This window comes from Leucoraja erinacea, chromosome 9 (assembly GCF_028641065.1).
Source record: "Leucoraja erinacea ecotype New England chromosome 9, Leri_hhj_1, whole genome shotgun sequence".
In the NCBI taxonomy this organism is placed as follows: Eukaryota; Metazoa; Chordata; class Chondrichthyes; order Rajiformes; family Rajidae; genus Leucoraja; species Leucoraja erinaceus.
In genome coordinates, this window is record NC_073385.1 from 10,689,404 (window position 1) to 10,712,828 (window position 23,425).

General features: G+C 40.2%; 1 protein-coding gene across 2 annotated transcripts in view; it reads right to left on the reverse strand.

Annotated features, from left to right (window-relative positions):
- Nucleotides 1–230: 230 nt before the first annotated feature.
- Nucleotides 231–23,425, reverse strand: part of LOC129699997 (YLP motif-containing protein 1-like) — a 67,178-nt gene continuing 43,983 nt past the window's right edge. For both annotated transcript variants that reach the window (XM_055640125.1, XM_055640124.1), the window contains exons 17-22: nt 19,888–19,971; nt 19,227–19,337; nt 16,825–16,876; nt 3,341–3,474; nt 1,946–2,123; nt 231–598 (exon numbers count right to left, since the gene is read on the reverse strand). In XM_055640125.1, coding sequence (XP_055496100.1) covers nt 1,977–2,123; nt 3,341–3,474; nt 16,825–16,876; nt 19,227–19,337; nt 19,888–19,971 — 528 coding nt within the window. In that variant the 3' untranslated portion in view covers nt 231–598; nt 1,946–1,976. The remainder of the gene's footprint in view (nt 599–1,945; nt 2,124–3,340; nt 3,475–16,824; nt 16,877–19,226; nt 19,338–19,887; nt 19,972–23,425) is intronic.

Genomic DNA, 23,425 nt, shown 5'->3' on the forward strand with positions numbered 1-23,425 from the left:
ATCATGTGGAACAGTACACACCTCCAGAACTCTGAAGTGCACTTCCCCAAGCGCCATCAGAAATGATGGACACACTAGCTACCGCTTCTTCCAAATGTCAAGCAAGATCGGGGCATTCACTGTCCAAAATGAAAACGCTGGAATGATATCTCAAAGTAAAAACAGAAATGCTGAACACTTAATAAACACACATATGTTGGAACACCCATGCTGCGTAGACACATGAACTGTTCCTTGGTTTCAAATTAACTTTATTGCTCCTTAAAGTTACAATTGGTATGGACAGAGCAAGGAACAATACATTAATACAATATATTTAAAAAAACGAGCTGATGAAGAAAAGCCATGATAGCAGGCTCAGGACACACTGGATTACAATTAGTGTGGTTTCAACTTAAGATTTTAATGACACTACCGATTAACTTAAAAAAAAATTCTCACAGGACACTAATAAGATAAGTCAACCACCAATAGTCTAGTTGCTCATACATTCAGTGTAACAGTAAATAAAACAAAAAAACTCAAATTGTGAAATTTCTTGTATGCCCAACCATTACGAAAGATCTCTTGCCCTTTTTCTCCACTGTTATCGCAGAGCCTACGGAGGAAATGGAAAAATCATTACATTTAATCCAATTAATACTTAAAACCATTAAGAAAGCTGAATATTATTAAGTTATTGATTGCCATTAAATATCTGCAATTACCAGTGGCTGCAGCAATAGCATGCATGGGATCTGACTTTAGAGGAATCATACATTTGTCTTCCTTCATTAAGTTGACATTGCATTCAAAGTATTCAGTGTAGCTGGTAACTTAATAAATGTCCCATCCATGGCCCCTGGGGTGATGGCATTGTAGCCAAATGAGCACATGCACAATCCTAAAATACACTCCCTCTGCATAACAGAGAAAAGTATGATTTACAGCAGAAATCCAGGCATGGCTTTGAAAACATAAGTGAAGTTGTGCCATGAATGTTGATAGTTGCATTTATATTTTATATTTTCTTAGGACATAGATGGCAGCCATTTCATCCACCGTATATAACAGGTCTGACACCTTTTCCTATTCTCTCACGTGCTTAATTCCTTCACTCAGGATCATTTATAGTACCCTTTATCCTGTATCTGTACACAGTGGACGGCTTGATTGCTTTCATGTGCAGTCTTTTTGTTGAATGGATAGCAGGCAATAAAAAAAGCTTTCACTGTGCTTTGTGACAATAATAAACTAAACTAATCTAGTAGCCAATTGATCTATCAACTTTGGGATGGGAGAGAAAACCAGACGAAATGGGAATTGGAGACTCTGCACACTCCACACAGAAATGGAACTAAAGTCTGCTGGAGCTTTTACTGGAGAAAATCTTTCATGGGAGAGAAAAATCTCCCCACAATATTACAATTCAGGAGTCATATTCAAAAGTTACTTCTACAATTTATTTGTTGTAGAAAACATTGTCTCAATAAATTTTGCCAATTTCAGATAATTGCTGCTCACAATGTGCAGTGTGCAAGAAATCCAGGAAATTTGCTTACTTTCTGGTAACTGGCTTTCAACTTAAGCATCATATATGTGCAATTTTCGTAGCCAATGGTTCAATTTTCAGTAATTCAAATGGTGGTGGTCTGGGGCTTTAATTTATTTCCCTCGACACCCAATGGAATGGGGAAATTAGGCGTAGGTATAAGACAGATATCAAAGTTTCATGCTAATAACAAATTGGGTTAGATTGCAAGATTGTAACCCGTCATGAGTTAACGTAGCAAGCCGCATTCAATTTAAATTCAAAGGAAATTGAATTAGAAATTTTACTTCACAACAGTAAAATGTTCAACAAAGCAATGGAGTTTACTTAAAAGCACACAATTAACCTCTACTTAACTATAGTACATATTTTGCCACAAATTAAAAACATAATTTGATTCGGATTATTACTTACCTCATTGTAAAAAAACAATTCAAACTGTTCCTTAGAAATATTTAGTGCGGTTCAATGCTCGCTGTGCTAATTCGCCTTTTTCATCTGTAATTTTCTCCCAGTCTGTTTGTCCAACCACAAATCCTATGGCTCGTTTGCGCTCAGCATCTTTCTCCTCTTCCAAATCTGCCCATCTCACCTAAAGCAGATGGGGAGGGGAGGGAGGGGAGGGGGGGAGGAATTCAGATAAATATTACTTTTCTTCCTCCCCACCAGAAGCATATCATTAATCTAAAATACTATGTAGAATAATTCACGTCACTGTTTATTCTACAAAATTAATGTTTTTCATTGGTAGAATTTAGTATTATCATAAAGACATGGAGAAGTAACTCTCACTGGTTAAAATTATTATTTTTTAAAATCATGTATCCCACTGCTAAAATGCTAAAATCAAACCTACATTTTTAGGTTTGATTTTTGACCATATGCAGCACAATTTGAAAAGTACGTATGTTTGCATGAGTACAGCTCCAACCATGTTGTTGCAGAAGGCCATTTGCCACATTTCACATTTGATCATAAAAAGTATATTTCGAGGGGTAGGTTAGCCAGGATGAGTCCGGCCCCAACACTGAAGAGGTTCAATAATATCCAAGTCCTATTCATCACCTAAAATATAAATTTCCTCAACCATGAGCTTGCAGTAGTTAGAATGTATACAATTTACAATATGAAGGCAGTTATGTGCCTAGGCTACTCCAGCAACATTTTCTAAACCTGTGAATTGTACCATCAAGGAGGACAAGAACTAAGGTACTTGTAAACCACATCAGTGGCACAATATTCTGACTTTGAAACATTATTCAAAATGTCATCACTGCCGAGCCTAAATCTCAGAGCTCATTGCCCAGAAGCTTTATGGGAACGCCTTAAACTAGTAAGTCTCCAACATTTAGGTGTGTGGTGGTGAAAGATAATCTGCCTTGTTGGATGAGATAACTGTTGAGGATAACATGAATAAAAGCAGCATTAAAGATAACATTATAAAATTGTTATTCCAGAATCTATTGTCGACTGCTAAGTATTAGATCCTGTCACTGTGAGTGTGGATATTGTCAGTGAGTTCACTGGCTCCGAATGGAATGTAACAGTTCAAGGTGGCAGTTTATCATGATGCTGCCTGTCCTGCTGAGCTACTCCAGCATTTTGTGTTTACCCTTGAACTAAACCAGCATCTGCAGTTCTTTCCCGCACAATTTGGCAGCTTATAAACTTTCTAAGGGCAATTGGGGGCAGGCAAATCCATGCAGGCTTTTCCAGAAACGCTTCGATCCCAAAATAAGTCTTTTGTACTTCACATGTTTCAATACAGTATATACAACAAGAGCAGTTAAGTTAAATTATTTTCTTTACCCGTTTCTTTCCAGGTTCTGAAGAACGAGAGTTATAGTCATCAGGAAGTTGAAGGTAATTTTCCAATTGGTTTGCAATACTGTCATGCCAACCTCGCTTCCGTTTGTTGCCGCTCCTCAACCCATCCAGCTTGTCTGAACAACAAAAACATAGGCTCTGTAGTCAGGTTTGGAGTGAATGCACAAGATGAAAAAGATATGTATATATGCATACAGATATACATACATGTACATGGTGTTAAAGTTGAGCTGACAGTTGAACACCCTTGCTGTATCTAATGCACAGCATTGGCTGGTTGACCATTAAAATGGCAAGAATTAGATCATTGATGTAGTTCATTAACATACAAGTCAGACTCTTCCTTAAACCCATCAGTGTTTCTATTTTGTGTACTGTATCAAAGTAATTCTCACTGATTATTAATTTCCCGTAGAAAGCTTCTCAACAAACAGCAAGGTTTTCACAAATAGATGCACTGAGGGGACAGAAAACCAACCCAATGTTTGAACTATTAAAGCTTTTATTCTTCCATTGACATTTAAGCCAAAAGAATTGGTCTTAATTTGAGCCGACAGGCATGTGATTTAAAAACATCATGTGCATCTCAGAAATGCAAATTAAACATCGTTTGTGTACGCTATTCGTTTTCAAAGACCTATTTGTAGGATTCACATAGTACACAGTGAAGTTGTGGAAGTTTCAGTGGATATTTCCAAAACAACAGTGGCCAGTCAGTTAGAAACTGAGTGACGTTGAAACTGCAATGATGCCTCCATTTGTTTCTGTGGCAAACATTGTTCTGACATTCTGCCTTTTTTTAAAAAACATCACAATCATCAGCAAATAGTTTGCCATTACATCATCAAACAGCACTACTGTTTCACATTAGTCCCATAATACCAAAGTAAATCATGTATTAGAACCCACATGACACTTTTTGAAAATCTTCCACAAACAGGCAATTTGCATGCCAATTCAAGTACTGCTTGCCAAATAATGTGACTATATTAAATTCACACTGTAAGTGATATATTGCTTTACACAAGGAATATTTGCATATGGTTTCCTATGCTCAATTAAAATCAAAATTATTTTTTTTACACAACTTGCTATTACACTGGAAATATTGTAAAATAAATGTCTATTATACATTGAGGGGGGTGGACGACAGTTTTAAGTAGATCTGTGAACTCAAAGAATAAACTTTTGTTTTTTAAATTCTGGAACGTGTAAAAGGTACAAGACAAAAGTCTAGTCAAAGAATGGAGATTTGAAAGGACAGTTGCAATAATGCATGAACGTATTTTAACTTAAAGACATTTAGAAATTTTATTTCAGCACAATTACCAAAATACACTTTTCAGTTAATAAAAATAAACTACACAATAAAAATGATCATGTGGTTAATTTATTTAAAAATTAATTACACTGAAACAACAAAACAAATGACATATAGAGTGCCCTGTAGAGACCCGTCATTTATTTAATTGCCTCTGACTGTACTCCACAATTTGAGATTTGAAATAGAAAAAAATCACATGTGGTTAAAGTGCATTGTCAGATTTTATTAAAGGCCATTTTTATACATTTTGGTTTCACCATGTATAAATTACAGTTGTTTATACACAGTCAGGGCTCGAAATTAGTGGTTGCCCGGTTGCCAATGGCAACCTACAGTCCTGCCGGGCAACCTAAAAGCCATGCCATTTTGCCCGGCTTGGCAAGCATCCGGGACACCTATTGTTTAATTCTGAGCGGGCCCCCTCTCTATCTCTCTCTCTCTGTCTCTGTCACTCTCCGTCTCCGCCCGCCGTCAGTATCCGTGTCCGTATCCGGGTCCCGCTCTCCGCTCGCTCCTCATCCACCGGCACGGCAGGGCGCCTTACACATGCTCACTGCCACGGCCTGCACATCCTCACCCTCCACATGCACACAACCATGGCCAACACCAAAGATCCGATAGCGAGGATCTTTGGCCAGCACATCATCGGCCGTGGTTGTGCGCACTGCCACTGCAACTGGTCGGCGCGGCCACTTTCTCCCTCCCTTTGCATTGTTGGAGATCTGGCCGCCATTGCTGTCCGGTCGCCACCTCGCCGCGACCGCTGAAAACCAACGCAGAATCACTCGCTGGAGCTGGAGTAACTCCCTGGAGTAACTCTTGCTTCTTGGTTTCCTGGTCCTCCAAAAATATTCAAAATGGAATTTAAACAGGAGTGGACCCACAACCACCAAACTCCAAACTCTGAAAAATAACAGCCTATTGCATTTTATCTGTTTATTTATTGTGTACATATATGGTCTATGGTATATAGACACACTGAACTTTTATCTCCCGTTCTGTATTATGTTTACATATTCTGTTGTGCTGCAGCAAGCAAGTATTTCATTGTCCTATCTGGGCCACATGACAATAAAACTCTTGACAAGCAAAAAAAGGGTTCTTGGGGAAAAAAAGAGCCACCTTAAATTTAATTGCATCTGGTTGGGTACCTATAGTAGAGTGAAGACTACTCCATGCTTTAATTGTGCGGGGGAACTCCATGGAGCAGCCAGCATCTCTGGATAGAAGAAATTGGGTGATGTTTCAGCTAGAGACCCTTCTTTAGACTTCCTCTGGTTTTAGTGTTTTTAGTTTAATTTAAAGATACAGCGTGGAAACAGGCCCTTCGGCCCACCGAGTCCACCCTGACCTGTACACTAGTTCTATCCCACACATTAGCGACATAAGTCAAGAGTCAGTTGGAACAATGAAATCCTTACTTGCAGCAGCACAGGAATGTGGAAGGAAACAAGTGCACCCGGAGAAAAGAGGCAAACTCCGTACAGACAGCACGCACATTCAGGATCAATTCCGTGTCTCTGGCCATTTTAGGCAGCAACTTTATGGCCAATGTACAGCCCCATAGTCTTGAACTGAATTAAAACATACAGTAGCTGTAAAGGGGGACATAGCGTCACTTAGAGATTTAAGACTGAAAATGGAAAGTTTCTTTTCTTTTTATAGTAACGAAAGTTATCAACGCATAATATTTTATGTGTTGGAAATTAAAATATAATGGCACAGCTGGTGGACGTGCTGCCGCACATGCCAGAGATCTGTGTTCGATCCTGTCCTCGGGCACTGTCTGTGTTGAATTTTCACATTCTCCCTGCAAGCATCCCTCCCACATCCCAAAGACACATTGGCTTTGTAGGTTAACTTGTCTGTAAAATTGCCCCTAATGTGTAGGGAGTGGGTGAGGAAAGTGGGATAACAGAACTTGTGTGAATGGGTGGACAAAAATGCTGGAGAAACTCAGCGGGTGAGGCAGCATCTATGGAGCGAAGGAAATAGGCGATGTTTCGGGTCAAGACCCTTCTTCAGATTGATGTGACGGTGCGGGGACGTGGGAAGAAGAAAGGAAGATAAGGAGGCAGTGGGCTGAGGGAGAGCTGGGAAGCGGAGGAGAAAACAGGGACTACCTGAAATTGGAGAAGCCAATTTTCATACTGCTGGGGTGTAAACTGCCCAAGCAAAATATGAGGTGGTGCTCCTCCAATTTATGGTGGGCCTCACTCTGGCCATGGAGGAGGCCCAGGACAGAAAGGTCGGATTCGGAATGGGAGGGGGAGTTGAACAACAGTTCCGAGAATCTCAATTCTTCCACATTTTACCAAACCAACTGAACTGCCCAAGGGCTAAATGTCTTAGCACGCTTCTCCTACAGTGAAAACAAGCAAAATCAAAATATCCAAATTTGCTATTCATTCCTGATATTTGTGTAGGTCTAATGTCTCATATTCTGCAGATTATATCTCTACCATCCTTTAATCCCAATCTTTACCAAAAGTTAATCCAATATTCAACATTCCTAGTTCGTGTTAAATATCCTGCTTATGTCCAGTAATTCTAAGTATATTTAACAGCAAAAAAAACACTTGAATTCACTTATCATGTCTAGATCTAACAAAATAAAGCAATTACTTATTTGGTGAATAATATCCTTAATATCAGATATCATGTTTTTTGACAGAAATCAATAAAACATTTAAACACAAAGCATGAAATTGCTATTTTTACAACACAAGAAATGTAAAAAACGGAAGGTTCCCACTTTTGGTTGAAGATTCCCAGTGCGCTGGCAACAAGAATTATCCATAAACCTATCAATCTGAGATGGAGTTTAATTCAACTCCATCCATGTACCCCAATTAATAAACTCCAGGCCACACTTCCATTTAAATTCATTTAAGTGTGCATTGTCCTGACTGCTAACACGACCAGTGATTAGTTGTTGATCTGATATCACATAAATTCAGCAAGTCCAGCAATTACGTATCGTGCAGATTTCCTTGCTGACAAGTTCATGGTTAATGTTGTGCAACAAACCCAGTCATCAATTGAAAGAACAGATTTGTTAGATATGTAACTGTGGTCATGCACATCAGACTAATAAATATAGAACCACTCCCAGAAAATAACCATCTATCAATTTCAAATTGTTCTTCATTCATTCATCCCTTTTGAATTTACTCTTACAAAGCAAAGTCTCTTGTCATTACCACTGTAATGCAGCACTCTCTTGAATATTCTGGTTTCCTCAGTTAAGTCCATACCAGACGCCGTATTCTGCATAATTGCTTCATAACTCTTTTTCATCACCTTTTATCTAAGTTTGAAGCTCAGACAATTTTAAAATCTGTGAATTCAAAGTTGTGACGTTTATCTTATCTGTAGCTTTTGAAATCTTGAAAACTCTTGCCTTTTCTCCAGTGTGAGCCTAGACAACTTCTACAATTGTTCAATTTAGATGCTTAATACAGCTATCAATTCCATGCATTCCATCCTGGTAAACTGCAATGTGACCGTTTCAACAGCTAAACAGGGTGGAAGATTGCAACCTTCACGTGGTCTACCCCGTTTCAACGACTGCAATCAACCCGGCATGCACAATCAAATAAGATCAAATAGAACAAATTGTCCTACAACTTTAGGCTGTGCACGCCATACGCAAGAAGAAGAACAGCTAAGCAATGCAAGTCCTTTAAGTAAACAGAAAATGCTGGAAAAACTGAGCACGTTTTGTCAGGTCTAAGACTTTGTCAGAACTGAGAAATTGAAAATAGACCAAAGTAGCAGAAAATGTGCGGGAGGGCAAAGCGTGGAAAAGGAATAGCTGTCATAGGTTGAAATATCTGATAAAGCTCCTTTCTAGTTCAATGGCTACATAATTTCAACCTACTGAAGAGATTCCCTTTATCCACCCATGGCTTCTCCTGACTTCCTGGGTCACTTAGACATTTGCTTTCCCTTTCATGGTTCTGATGAAAGATTTTCACCCTGAAACATTTCTTTCCACAGATGTTGCCTGATCTGCTGAGATTTTTCAATATGTTTTTATTTCAAGTCCTTTTCCTCTGCAGTCCTTATTTGATTTTCATTCATAAGTCCCTCACTGGAAATCTAATACCACCAAAACATCATTGGAAATCAAACTCTTTTCTTAAGCGATGGAAACAAGAAGTGTATCATCATGAAAATATAATCTACTGAATCTTTAACACTATAGAAACATAGAAATAGGTCAGGAGTACTTCGAGCCTGACCGCCATTCAAAGCAGGTGGTATCCCGTACCTGCCTTCTTAATGAATGAGGGCCACATAACTCCCTCTTAAATATAGCCAATGAACTGGCCTCAACTACCCTCTGTGGCAGAGATCCAGAGATTCACCACTCTCTGTGTGAAAAAAACATTCTGTATATAATTCTACTCTGATCCAAAGCAGGTGGTTTGGTTAATAATGAGACATAATTGATAATATTGCATCTTAATAAGGACACTGTGATCATTATGAAAATGGTACATTTTCTATAAATCACAAGGCATTCACTTCACATTTATAAACTGCCTGAACATTCCCCAATGTGATGAAGACTATATTTCATTATGGCTGCATTGTATAGAAATAAGTAAACAAAGAAAAATATTTTGCTTTGCTCCGAAATTAATGAAAAAAAATGGAAGCTGTAATTCAGCATTTTTGCAGGTTCACATCCATATTTCATGCACGATTTACAAGTAGAAAATTGGAAAAAATAGTGGGAATAGAATCCTAAATATATATACACAGCAAAATCACATTGCCAGATATAATCCAAATTTTTGCATACACTAGTTTTCTATAAAATGTGGCCCTGAGGCCAGATATCCTCTTGGTCGCAGAGGCGACCAAAAACATCGTCTTGTTGGAACTGACAGTGCCGTGGGAGGACCGTCTGGAGGAGGCCCACGAGAGGAAGATGGCCAAGTATGAAGAGCTGGTCAGACTGCCGCAAGCATCGAGCTTGGCTGCAGAGGTTTTGCAGGGGAATCGCTCTACAAAGCCTTGAGTGCACTGGGCATAAACGGAGTGGCGAGGAGAAAGGCCATCAAGAACACCATAGAGGCAGCGGAGAAGGCCTCGAGATGGCTCTGGATCAGGAGAGGAGGTCCATGGGGAGGAGCGAATGCCACCTGAACACAAGTCGTGGTCTGATCAACCACGGCTGGGTCGCCTGGGTGAGGGTGTCTGATGTTGAAAGACCCGAAACACCCAATGACCCCAGGTTACATCACTGATGATGTGTTCAGGAACATCTAGCGATGTATTTGTATCAATCAAAGCAAAATCACATTGCCAGATATAATCCAAATTTTTGCATACACTAGTTTTCTATAAAATGTACTAATTAGACAGCCAACTGTAATGAGAACCTAAATAAATTAAGTTAGTTTATTTTTTATGGTGTTGGTCCAAAGTAAATTGTGATTTTTCTACAAGTAACAGAAAACAAAATCCCAGAAAGAATTGCTTGAACAAGATAACAGAGTATCATTTTGGTTAATGGCATCGACATGCCAGTAAACAAGGGAAAGAGCTCTGGATCTGGTCACCCAGCTATAAGAAGGATGTTATTAAACCAGAACGGGTGCAGAAAAGATTAATAAAGATGTTACCAGGACTGGAGGGTTTGAGCTAAAGGAAGAGCTGGGACATTGGAAGTTCACAAGTAACCCTATAGAACCATATGCTTAAAATTATAAGGAGGATGTTCACAGTCTTTTTTCCAGTGTAGGGGAGTCTAAACCTAGACTGCATAGATTTAAGATGAGAGTGGACACTTTTTTCACACAGAGGACAGTGGGAATATGTAAAGAGCTGCCAGAGGAAACCCTGGAGGCAGGTGTAATAACAACATTTAAAAGACACTAGACCAAGTGCAGACCCGTTGGGTCTGCTCCCCCAACCCAATATTCCACCATGCACCCGTCTCCTCCAACGGAACTGAAGCCGTTGCCAAATGTAAGATTCCAGCACTCCCCTGCCTCCCTCAGCAGTGGATTGAAAGAAAATTCCAATTGCACCTCCCCTGCCTGCTGCAGCAGTTCCAATTGCAATACCAATTGGCCCTCCCCCTCCTGTTGAAGCACTTGCTGTGATATCCCATTGAGGTGAAAAGTTCATTGTGTTCCTGTCTTGCAACTTTGTTTTGAAGTGTGTTGGAAGCTGATAGGAAGGAGGAGCGAATCAAAAGGAAGAAAGGCAGCTGGACGGACGGACGGCAGGCGGCAGCCACAGACTTTTATATAATAGAATAGATTTAGCCAGGTACATGGGAATCATGGCACGGTACTTCTGCACTGATATGTTTGCTTAGATGAGCATTAGTTGTTCACACAACATGCCACTTTTGATTGAGTGAAAACTTTAGCAGGGAAACAGGCATGATGATCATTGGCCACCCATTCATACTAGTGCTATGTTATCCCACTTTCTCATCCACTTCCTACACATCAGAGGCCAATTTACAGAGGCCAATTCATCTACAAATCTGCACGTCTTTGGGGTGTGGGTGGAAATTGAGCATCTGAAGGAAACCCACCGCGGTCACAGAGCAAACTTAACACACAGGGCTTGTGTTAAGGATCAAACCAGCTGTGCACGGTGCCGCCACTTTTAAAGCTATTGGGAGTAAATTATTCTGATTTTCAGCAATATTATGCAGTCATGTCACATAGACCAGAGTTTGTTCAAATGTGAAATAAAGATTTCACCAGGATTACTCGGGACGTGGTTTGACACCAAGACTGCTGTGGTTACAGACTTAGGAAAGCTGTCAAAAGTATACAGCATGATATACATCAGCTACAGAAATGAGCGGAGAAAAGGCAGATTAAGTTTAATCCAAGTAGGTATGAGGTGCTGCACTTTAGGAGGTTGAATGTACAATCATTGGCAATACCCTTAACAGCATTGATGAATAGAGGGATCTTGGGGTCCAAGTCCATAAAGGGCCTGTCCCACTTTCACGACCTTTTTTACCCGTGGACATTTTTCATCATGCTAGAAAAACGCCCCGACCTACTTGATGCCACAAGTACCTACAACTAGCATCACGGCCTGCTACGACCAGGCTGCGAGTACGAGTCGAGGGCAAACTCGGCAGAGGTCGTGAATTAGGTTGTGAAAGTGGGACAGGCCCTTAACTCCCAGAACATGGCAGCACACAGATAATAGTAAAGAAGGCATATGCTATGCTTGCCGTTATTGATGACATTTTGCGATGGGACCCCTTTTCAGACTGATCAGTTTGAAAAATTGGTAACGTTCAATATAAAACAATATGCTCATACATATTAATAAAAATCAATTGTTAGTATAAAATTTCTCCAAGCTCCGTGGAAATCTAATGAAATACCAGCATGAAACCTTGAACATTAAGCATTTAAGGCATACTTTGGGATTTGGTCCCATAAATATGGAAACATTTTAATAAACAAACAGTAATAATGATCATGTATATATTGACAGACAAAAATGCCAAGAAACATCATCCTCGAAAACAAAAAAAGGACGTATGCTTATTCAAAACAGAATATTGTCTTGAGTCCAAGATAGAAGAAAAGGCACAGCAGCCGTTCCAACATCAAAGGACCAATTTTATGTTTATCTTCCATAAATTAGCTCATGACTATTGGGTAGAAGCAAGTATGTTGCATCTCCACAGTAGTATCAAATAGAAAATTACACTGTTTTATTATCCTGGAAGGAATTAGATCATTTAGTTCTTGTAGATACCAAGAAATTTGGCTATCATAAGGAAACTTTTCGCAGTGTGCTTCTATCAGATGAACAAAATTGTTCTGATTGATCAGATATTTAATATACAGACAATAGGTGCAGGAGTGGGCCATTCGGCCCTTCGAGTCAGCACCGCCATTCAATGTGATCATGGCTGCAACAAAAAACAGCCTTTAACACAATTATGTGCTCTTATTCATCACAGCCTGGATCATCAATAGCTGATTAAGGTACATAATGTGTGATATTTTAGCTCATTTTGAATGAATGCATCAGCTGGCGATCATGTATAAGGAAATGATTTTGCTGATTAATATTCCATTTCAGAAATGCATATATTTGCACACATCAGATGACTTATTATTCATTGGTGATTACAAGACAATTGGTTTATACGCTTTTGTGTTTTATGGAATGTAGAATTCATCTTTATTAACATTTCATTAATGTTAAACTTAAGCTAGATGTTTAAAAAAATTGTGGTTTAGGAGCAGGGGAGGGAATAATGTTTCAATTGTATAAACTGCATCATTACAATTAAGGTAAAACATTTACCTAACATAGTTTTTAACTCCACGTCAGTAAACTAACAAACAATAACAGGTGCCATCGTTGTGCAATGATGCCACATGTTCCAATTCTGCACATCACATCTTGCATTAAGCAGTTACCCAAAGTAGTGTAACATATATCAAACTAAACACCAGAAAATGCATGTACAAGAAAACATTTCCAAAAATAGATAGAAAAATTGTTGAAATTATAAGCATTGGCATTGAGACAGACTAACATTGTAAAAACATTTGTTCTTCAATGGTAGATTTTTTTCATACATGTTTTTACAAATATATTGTTTTGGGATACAGTCTTTGCTTCCACCAACACTCAACCCTGACTCCACCACCACCAGCCACAACCACAACTCCCACTGATGGGATTTTTTTCTTTGGACCATAGGAATCTGAAGGGTGACCTTATTGAGGTGTACAAGATCATGAGGGGGCATGGATTGTGAAGTATTTTTCCCAGGGCAGAGGATTCTAAAACTGGAGGCTAAAGGTGAAAGAGGGGGAGATTTAAGAGGGACCTCGGGGACAACTTCTTCACTCAGAGGGATGCGTTTCTGGAATGAGCAACCAGAGAAAGCCGTAGAAGCACATATAATTATGACATAAAAGACACTAGACCAAGTGCAGACCCGTTGGGTCTGTTCCCCCCCGTGCGTGCGGGGGGGGGGGGGGGGGGGGGGGGGGCGGCATGCGGTGGCATACACATTAACCACCCACCGCACACACGCTAACTACACCACCACCCCCCGCACACACGCTAACTACCGCCCTTGTTAATATATTAATATTATTAGTTTGTTCCTTTTACCCCAAAATCGGCCTATCTACTGACGCATAGCCCCCAACTCGCAGGCGCGTCTAGAGAGAGAGAAGGGGGGGGGGGAGAGTAAGAGGGGGGGGGGGGGGGGGGGGGGGGGGGGGGGGAGGGGGGGGGAGGGGGGGGGGGGGGAGGGGGGGGGAGGGGGGGAGGGGGGGGGGGGGAGGGGGGGGGGGAGGGAGGGGGGGGGAGAGGGGGGGGGGGGGAGAGGGGGGGGGGGGGAGGGGAGGGAGGGGGGGGGGGGGGGGGGGGGGGGGGGGGGGGGGGGAGAGGGGGGGGGGGAGAGAGGGAGGGGGGGGGGGGGAGGGAGGGGGGAGAGGGAGAGATAAGGAGAGAGATGGAGAGGGGGGGGGAGAGAGAAGGGGGGAGACTGGGGGAGGGAGGGGAGAGAGGGGGGGGGGGGGGGACAGGGAGGGGGGCTCCAAAAATCTTGCACTGTCTGAAAATCCCGTGCGCCAACGGCCTGTCGGCCCGCAGGCGCATTGAGAGCGTGCGCAGCGTCATGATGTCGTACATCTAGCGCGTGGCGTTGCGTGATGACGTCACCGCCCGGCGTGCCGTTGCGTGATGACATCACCGCTGGACGCAGTGCAACGTCCAAATTCATTCTGCCCGCATCCCGCCCAGCTGATTGGTGAGTACGATGTCGGGACCGTACGCCTCTGCGATTCGAATTGGGTCCGGCCCCACGTTTGGTTGCGAGGCCCTGAGTGGGCGGGCGTGGGAGCTGCGGGAGGCGTGGCGCGAGCGTACTTCGGGGGGGGGGGGGGGGGGGGGACGGGAGTGGAGGAGAGCCGGGCTGCCAAATGAAGAGAGAGAAGCGGTTTGGATTGGTCGGCATGAGGGCATTGTGATGTCAGAGCCGGTAAGAGCCGTTCAGATCTTAAATATTGAGTTTTGTGATCAATTTTACTAAAAATCCGGGGAAATAATTGACCCGATGTGCGAATCTAAAAGTAAAATCGCTAGCGAAATAGTAAAAATGTCAGCGTTTTTGCGTGTGGATTGCGAGGAGTAATGAATCAAATGCAAATCGCCATTCACCCACACACCCACAGAGTTTTAAAAGTATATAGATATGGAAAAATATATGGACGGGATGCATTCAGAGCGATATGGGCCAAATGCAGGCAAATGTGATGAGCCCAGAATTCCAACTTGGTCAGCATGAACAAGGTGGGCTGAAGTGCCTGTTCCCGTCCTGTACAGCTCTACGACTCTATCACTCCTATAATTTGTTTGGTCAGGGGATGATTGAGCATTTGTCTTTGTGCACTGCATATGTACAGTGGAACTTAAAAGACCATCAGTCTATGATGGACTGGAACTTCAACTATCATCATTTTAATTAATTAATATTCCAGTTAGTTTTATGGTAATAGATATCAGATCTGGTAGTTTGATTTTGGGGTGATTTAGAATTTATCCATCACTGAAAAAACATTGCAACTTTAGATACCAACACACGATGCAGATGTTTGGTTCAAGATACCACAGATTAAATGGCATTTGATTCAAAATCTGAAAACTGCTAGTCTTGATACTTGGAATACAGAAAGGGTATCAGATTGCTCTGATGACTGAAAAGCAAACCCCGGAGTGCACATAGGAAGAGCTGACACTCGAAGGAATCAATGTATTAAGTGGAAGGCTGGTAAAAATTGTCACAAAGCTTAATTCTTTCATCTCAAAACAATCAAACCACTCAAGGTAATGAGCAGCATATTTTCAAAAGATCAAAAATGTATGTTATTTATGTCTGTTAAATAGGAAAACCTATATTTGCAGGGTACAATTTGGTCCACTATCTTCTCCGATTCTTTTTCTATTAGAATGTAATTATATAAATTGAAAAGAACCACTTTATATGAGAATACGAGTTGTGGTCTTCATTGGTAACTTTGTAAATCATTGGACAAATTTTAACAATATTCTACAAAGCTGTACAATATTTCTTTATCAAAAATGTTTCCATATATGATACCGTTTAAAAGATCTCACACTAAAGATTTGCAGCACTAAAGAAGACAAGTGGATGATCGATCTATTTTTCATAGATCCAATGTTATCATATGTTACCAAATTAAAATTCAATTCTTCGATGTGATTGACTAGCAGAATACTGTTGAATGAACGTGTTAAATGAACGTTAAACTTGAAAGGACCGTGTTATAAATCTATTTCCTAGGTACTGAAGTAATACAAATACATAAATCAGACCACCAGCTAAATAGGACAGTTCCCATTCCAGAAAAGTTGGATTTATTTAAACATCATTAGATACGAACTGCAAGGATGATGGCAGAGTTAGTAGAATTTCTGCTTGAATTTCAAATCCATTAATTAATAAAAACATCTTAATCACTGCCAAGATTGTTGTAGGGAGCAGAGTAACAGGTGCTTTGATAGGTCATGTTTAATACCAGATTAAATAGACAATAGGTGCAGGAGTAGGCCATTCGGCCCTTCGATCCAGAACCGCCATTCAATGTGATCATGGCTGACTGAGTGTATGAGTAATCCAATGGCTTCAGATGAGGTCCCATGACAGAAAAATGTTTTTTTCTGAATGCTCAATGCCTAAAATCTCTGCCCTAATAAGTTCATTTCAAATATTTTTGAATTCTTAAACCAGGAAAAGCATGCAATTAAATACTTGTGCATTCAGCAAATTGGTGTGAATGTATATTTCCACTACTTATGACAAGTTTATACTTCTCAGTGAAGTTTGATGTTCTTTCAGTTTGCAAGTTTAACTATGTGCAGCATAGGTACATAGACGTTGAAGTATTCTTATAGCACAGAATCACGGACAATTGATTACATTGTATACAATGACACATTAATAGACAGTAAGTCACATCCAATGAATCAAACCAAGCATCAATAGGTTATAGCATTGCATAGTATAGACTGTAATGATACATGAACAGTTTTGTGCATTTCTCAAATCATGACCTTCCAATTTATAAACGTAAAATATCGTACCTACCTAGATTCTCCTCCGATGTGTCCATTTCCCATTTGCTTTTTGTCACGAAACCCTAAATCATACACACACACATACAGAGAAGCTCATCTGGTTAGAGTGAAATCTTTAATGGTATATTGTATCGAAAGATAATGAATCTTGCTTCAGCAGGAAGACAAATCAAACACATGCTTGGCAAAAACAGAATCAAAATACTATTGCACAAAGGAAGGAATGGAGCTTCACTTAATGTCCTTTTTTCAAAAAAAGGCATTTATCTACAATTCCATGAACAAGGTCATAACCTTATTTATACTGATCAAGTTGCTTATAACTTTCTCGGCACAAATATGTCTACTTACTTCTTTGGTTGCATATAAATTACTCTTCTAATTTTATATTGCTCCATTTATAAAGTTCACTAACTAGGCAATAAATGAATGCAACAACAGCAGAAAACTAAATTCTAACAAGTACCTTGAAAAATAATTTACTAAAGTACAGTGACATTCCAAATATCATATCAGTTTAAAATCGTTAAACAACGATTAAGTATTTGTGAGAAAAATTCACGTGGCTAGATAATTTAGGAATTATACTTGTATCAAAAAAAGTCATTTCTTCATGTCAAAGAACAGATATTAGTGGAACTGATAGCCATAAGATCAAACACTAGCAAAGTTGTCAAGTAAGCAAAACATGTGAACCAACCCTGTATTGAATCTGCATTGTAACACTTTCCTCATAGTCCTTTGTTCAACATAATATCAAGGCTTCAGCTTTTAGTTAATTCAAAATCTCAACTGCATATAGTTATCCAGAACTAAGTGAAAGTAACACCCTTAATACAAAAATGACTACATCTCCACTTGCTAATGTACAACACAAAATTGTATTTTTAATTTACAATATTTAAATTTTCATTATATTTTTATATAAGTTCCAAATACTTCATCTTAAATAGGATCATCCACTGCAAATATTTCATGATAGTTTAGACAAAGAAGAGATACTTAATTTGTAGAAAGAAAAACATTCATGTAGCTTGGTATCTTTCAGAGTAAGTTCTAGTTAGGTATTCATGTCAGTAAGAAATAGAGACATGTTACATTGCCCGTTAAGCATCAGTTGCATGTAGATGCAAAATGAACAAATATGATTAAATTATGACTACATTTTGCATCTACAAAGAAAGACAAACAACACAATCTTATAAAAGACCAACTGGGCCACCTTCATCACATTGCTACTTGTCCTCCATGCAATCAAGTAGCCTTAACCCCATTTACCCCACTGCATTACCAAACATCTTCAACAACTACTCTTTAACTTGCTGCAGACAGAGCTTCTGTTCCAACCACTAACCAGCTAACAAGCATGAAGATTTTGCCTCTGTATTAACATTCATCCCTAACCGTAGAAAATTGCCACAACAATCTGTGCACATCACCTAGACACTGCACAGTTACCACTTGTGTAATTATTTGGAAGAGTGCAGGGGCATCTAATGACAAACTGGTTAACATTTATTATACAAATGAAGAACAAAACAGATACAACACAGATTTATGTTTTTACTGTTTGTGGGATCTTGCCATGGCTGCAGCTTTTCTTACATTACTGCAATAACCACCTCAAAAGTATTTAATTGTGTATAGAGCATTTCAAGATATTCTGAGGTCATGAGAGGTATTAAATAAAAATAAACCATTTCCATGACAATTAATTGAATGTATAACGTTCAGACCAGTTGTCAACAACATTGTTTCTGCAAACTACATATCACTGATACTGGTCAGCATTAGAAGAACTACTTCTTGGAATCATGCTCGACAGACAGCTATACACAAGTGGACCCAAGCTGACACCCAAGTGGAAGATATTCAATTTGTTGTTGACATTTTCAGCCTGTACACCTTCATAAATACAATAATAATGTAGAACTCACATAAGGATTCAACAATATGAACAATAACAAGCTCTATCCTTAAATAAAAGACAATCTAATTTTGAATGTGGCCCCAATTATCTAATTGAAAATTATTTTTATGAACCCATTGCCTCTGAATATTGATACTGCAAATTTATCTAATATGTCATTAAATCTAAGAGATATATTATTTTATTTAAGAATAATTTTACTCCAAATTGAACATCACATGATTAAAAAAAAAAAATCATATAACCACTGTTAACCAAACCTAAAACATGCAGGGCATAGCCAACAGGTCGAAGGTTTCACAACCAACATCTCTCAAATGATGATTGAAAAACACCCCAACAATTTCCGCACCATCGGTTGTCTTCTCTTTTTGATGGGAACACAATGAATTTCTTACTGACAAGCATACCAGTGTAAAATACACATGGAAGAGGTTTCCATGTCAGGGTAAAGCATTCAGTTCTGTGACGACATCTCCTACCGTTTCGTATTCCTCCTCATCAGCAGCATCCTTTGTAGATTCATCTTCTTGTTGCTCTTCAGACTCTTGTGGCTGTTGCTCAGTACTGGGATCAAAATCCTCCATTTCTACCTAAAGAGTAGAAGATTAGACCATTGAAGGTTAAAAAAAAGGTGTTAAGAATTCCTTTTCCTTCCATGGTTTGTTGCACTAAGGATTGTTACTCAAGAGTGGAGTTGTGGGTCCATGTAAAGAACACCATCCAAATGATTAACAATTGTAGAACATTGGTAAGTATAAACATGCACTCCAGGTGTTTTGTCAACCCCCTTTCCTTTATTTTGACTTGAACTCCAGAATTACCAGCTCATGACTTAATCATCCACTTGCATCATTCAGGCATGTCGATACAATATACACTTCTGAATGGAACCTGCAATAAAACTTAGTTTTCAACAAAAATAGGGAAACAAATTAAATTCCTGAATCTGAATGAGACAGTTGGAGGAATGAAGCACAGATTTAACATTAAAGACCATGAAACCATGAATCTCCAATTACAACTGATGTACAGATCATACAAAAATAATTATAATCTTGCAATAAATCCAGAGGAACAAAAATAAAAAACAAATAATATTATCATGAAATACTGAGCCTGACTGTATGTTGGGCTTCTTACATCTTCAATTGCAGCATCTTGGAGGAGCGATCTAATGTCTAAACGCAACATATGGCGTGGAGTTGAATCCCAATGATCAGCCATCTATAAAGCAACACAAAAAGTTAATCAACAGCCTCAGCAACTGATCATTTACTTAGTATCCAGGTTGACAAGGAAATTTGCTTATACAAGTATTTTGCACCAGTGAGAGTTAACTTTAGGGAATTATGTCAGAGTAAACTTGATTATGAACCAGCATGGTCTTTAAAGTTCATGATGAAACAGAGTTGTCTTTTTTATAGCATAGTAGTAACTCAATGAAGCAAAAAGACCGGGAAGTGGCACTTTCAACTTTAAATAAGTGTATTCAAGGTAAACTGCGAATAAGACCCAATATTTAGCGGCATGGCAGCAGAGTTAATTTGTGTTTATTGTTGTTTATTATTGTATTATTGTATGTATGACTGCAGGCACGAAATTTCGTTCAGACCGTAACGTCTGAATGACAATAAAGGTAATTCTATTCTATTCTATAGTACCAGAGACCAGGTTTCAATCCTGACTACGGGTGCAGTCTGTAAGGAATTTGTACGCTCTCTCCATGACCATGTGGGTTTCTCCAGGTGCTCCGGTTTCCTCCCACACTCCAAAGGCGTGCAGGTCTGTAGGTTAATTTTCTTCAGTAAATTGTCCCTAGTGTGTAGGATAGTGTTAGTGTGCGGGGAGCTCTGCTCGGCGTGGGCTGAAGAGTTTGTTTTCACTCTGTATTTCTAAAGTAAATTAAATTGCAAATCATGTCAGGGTTCAATGCAGAGACGAGTAATCTATAAAATCACCAGAGAAAACACTTACTAGATCTAAACATACTATCTGATGGTCATGCTCCATAAGTCACCTTCCACTAAAAATCTGAAAAAGCTACTTTTTATAAGCAAATAACATGTAAAAAGTTGAAAAATCTTAATTATGAAGTACGTTATCAGAAAAACTTGTGGGACCCAAGGCAAACAAGTCAGCAGGACACAATAGCTTGCACCTAAAAATTGTAAAGAAAGTAGACTCAGTGCCAATGGACCCATTGGTTGAACATTTTCAAAACTCAAGAGAGTAGGGAGAGTACCAGTGGATTTGAAAACAGCATGTGTGATACTTTAGTGGAAGGAAGTGCAAAGATGGAAAACCATAAGCCAGTATATTTAACATCTAATGGTGGCAAGATGCTCAATAATGAAAGATGGAATAAGTAATTATTTAGGAAAGCTTAATATAATCAAACCAAATTTACATAAAAATAAATCATGTTTGACAAATTTACTTGAGTTCTTTGAGGATAGAACAAATAGAGTCACAGGGGGGGAACTTGTAAATGTGGTGCATTTAGACAGTTTGTGAGGATGTTGTCAGGACTTGAGAGACATAGGGAGAGTTTGGGTAGGGCTAGTACTTTATTTCCAGGTGCGCAGGAGGCCGAGTGGTGATATTATACATGTATAAAATCATGAGGGGTTTAGACAGGGTGAATGGACAGTATTTTATCCCAAGATTAAGGAACCAAGAACTAGAGGTTATAGGTTTAAGGTGGAGATTTACTAGGTATCTGGGGGGCAATTTCTCAAACAGAGGATGGGTATATGTTTTGAGCTGCCAGAGAAAGTAGCCGAGGCATGTACATTAACAACATTTGCAAGTCATTTGGACAGGTACATGGATAGGAAAGGTTTGGAGGGATATGTGTCAAATCTGGACAAATGTGGCTAATTTAGATGGGTTATTTTGGCCGGCATGGTCAAGTTGGGCTGAAGGACCCGTTTCTCTGCTGTATGACTCTATACCTTATTCACAATTATAATGTGATCCTGGGAAAACATGTAAACCTAGTTAAAAGAAAATTCTATTCAATTCAACCCTGCTATTTATTTTAATAAAAGGAAGTTCCTTCTTCTTAAAATGTAATGACAAAAATTCTGCTTCAAGCATTTTTATGTTTGGACAAATCAAACAGGTAAAGCTACCTTCCAGGTAGATGCAACTGAAATGCCATCCTCAGGGCTGCTCTGACCTTCACGTAGATGGTTAGAAGTACATTGCACACAAGTCCTCTCAAAGAGATTTAAAAAATGACAATGATCAATCATCATCCCTCATATTTGATCACTTGCTGTTAAACCATGAACAAATACAGGTGCACAACCTTTTATCCGGAGTTTCGGAAACCGAAAAGCTCCGAAAACCAGAATTTTTTTCCAGGATGTCGTCTGCACACCAAAGCTCACGTTTGGCGCCAAACTTGACCCACAGTCAACTTGGCGTCAAACTTGACCCACAGACCCATGCTTAAACGGCGCTCCAAATCCAGCGCGGCCCGCGGCCGGACGCCTGCAGCCCCAACTCCGCGATGTTGTGAGTCGGCAGCCACAGCACTCCGGAGCTTACCGCACGGCGACCCGGTAAGGCATTGCCCGCTCCCCACTGGTATCCCAGCGCTGCGACTCCGACTCCCAACGGACCCCTGGGCGCTGCGCTCCAAATCCAGTGCGGCCCGCGGCCCGGACGCCCGGCCCCAGCTCTGCGATGTTTGAGTCGGCGGCCACAGCTCTCCGGAGCTTACCGCACGGGACCTGGTAAGGCATTGCCCGCTCCCCGCTGGTTCGGAGCTGCGACGCCGCCGGGCTCCGGAGCTGGCCCGCCGACTCCCAACGTCGCGGAGCTGGGGCTGCGGCCGCCCGGCCGCGGATGTCGGCCGCGGGCGGCAGCAGTCCGCGAAGTTGGGAGTCGGCGGCCCAGCGACGCCCGGAGCTGTCGTTGCACGGCGAGCCCGGTAAGGCATTGCCCGCTCCCCGCCTCTCCGACCAGGTAGGGGACTAAGAATTAAAGTTTCCCCCTTCACCCCCACCCCCCCCCCCCGCCACATAAAATCCCTCCAAACTAACTGACTAACATTTAAGCAATGATTTATAATGATTCCCCGGTCTCCGGGGAGGAGGCAGCCGCTCCAGACTTTTCAAGCCGCCCACGCTACCTACCTAATCTACGCTAAAAATCTTCCATTCGGAAATCCGAAAAATTCCGAAATCCGACAAGTGTCTGGTCCCAAGGCTTTCGGATAAAAGGTTGTGCACCTGTATCATTTTCTGTACTCGAAAACTAGACTGAATAAAAATTTTTCAAATGTCTCCCCCATCTGTGACAAATGTGCATCTCGAAACGCCACAATAACACACTCTTTTGTCTCCTGTACAAAACGTCATAAATTCTGGAATGAAATTTTTGGAACTTTTACAAAACTATTTAACACAAAACTGAACCCCAATATAGAACTGATTATCTTCGGATCAATGGAAGACGGATGTCAACTAACTATGTCTCAAAAATCTCTTCTTAACTATGGCTTAATAACGGCCAAAAAAACGTATACTTAAATTTTGGAAAAATGCAGCCACACCAATGCTCAAAATGTGGATTATAAATATGTCTGAAATGTTACATCTTGAAGAAATGAGACTCCTCCTTTTAGGCAAAACAGACCAATTCTTAATGATTTGGTCCCCTTTTATCG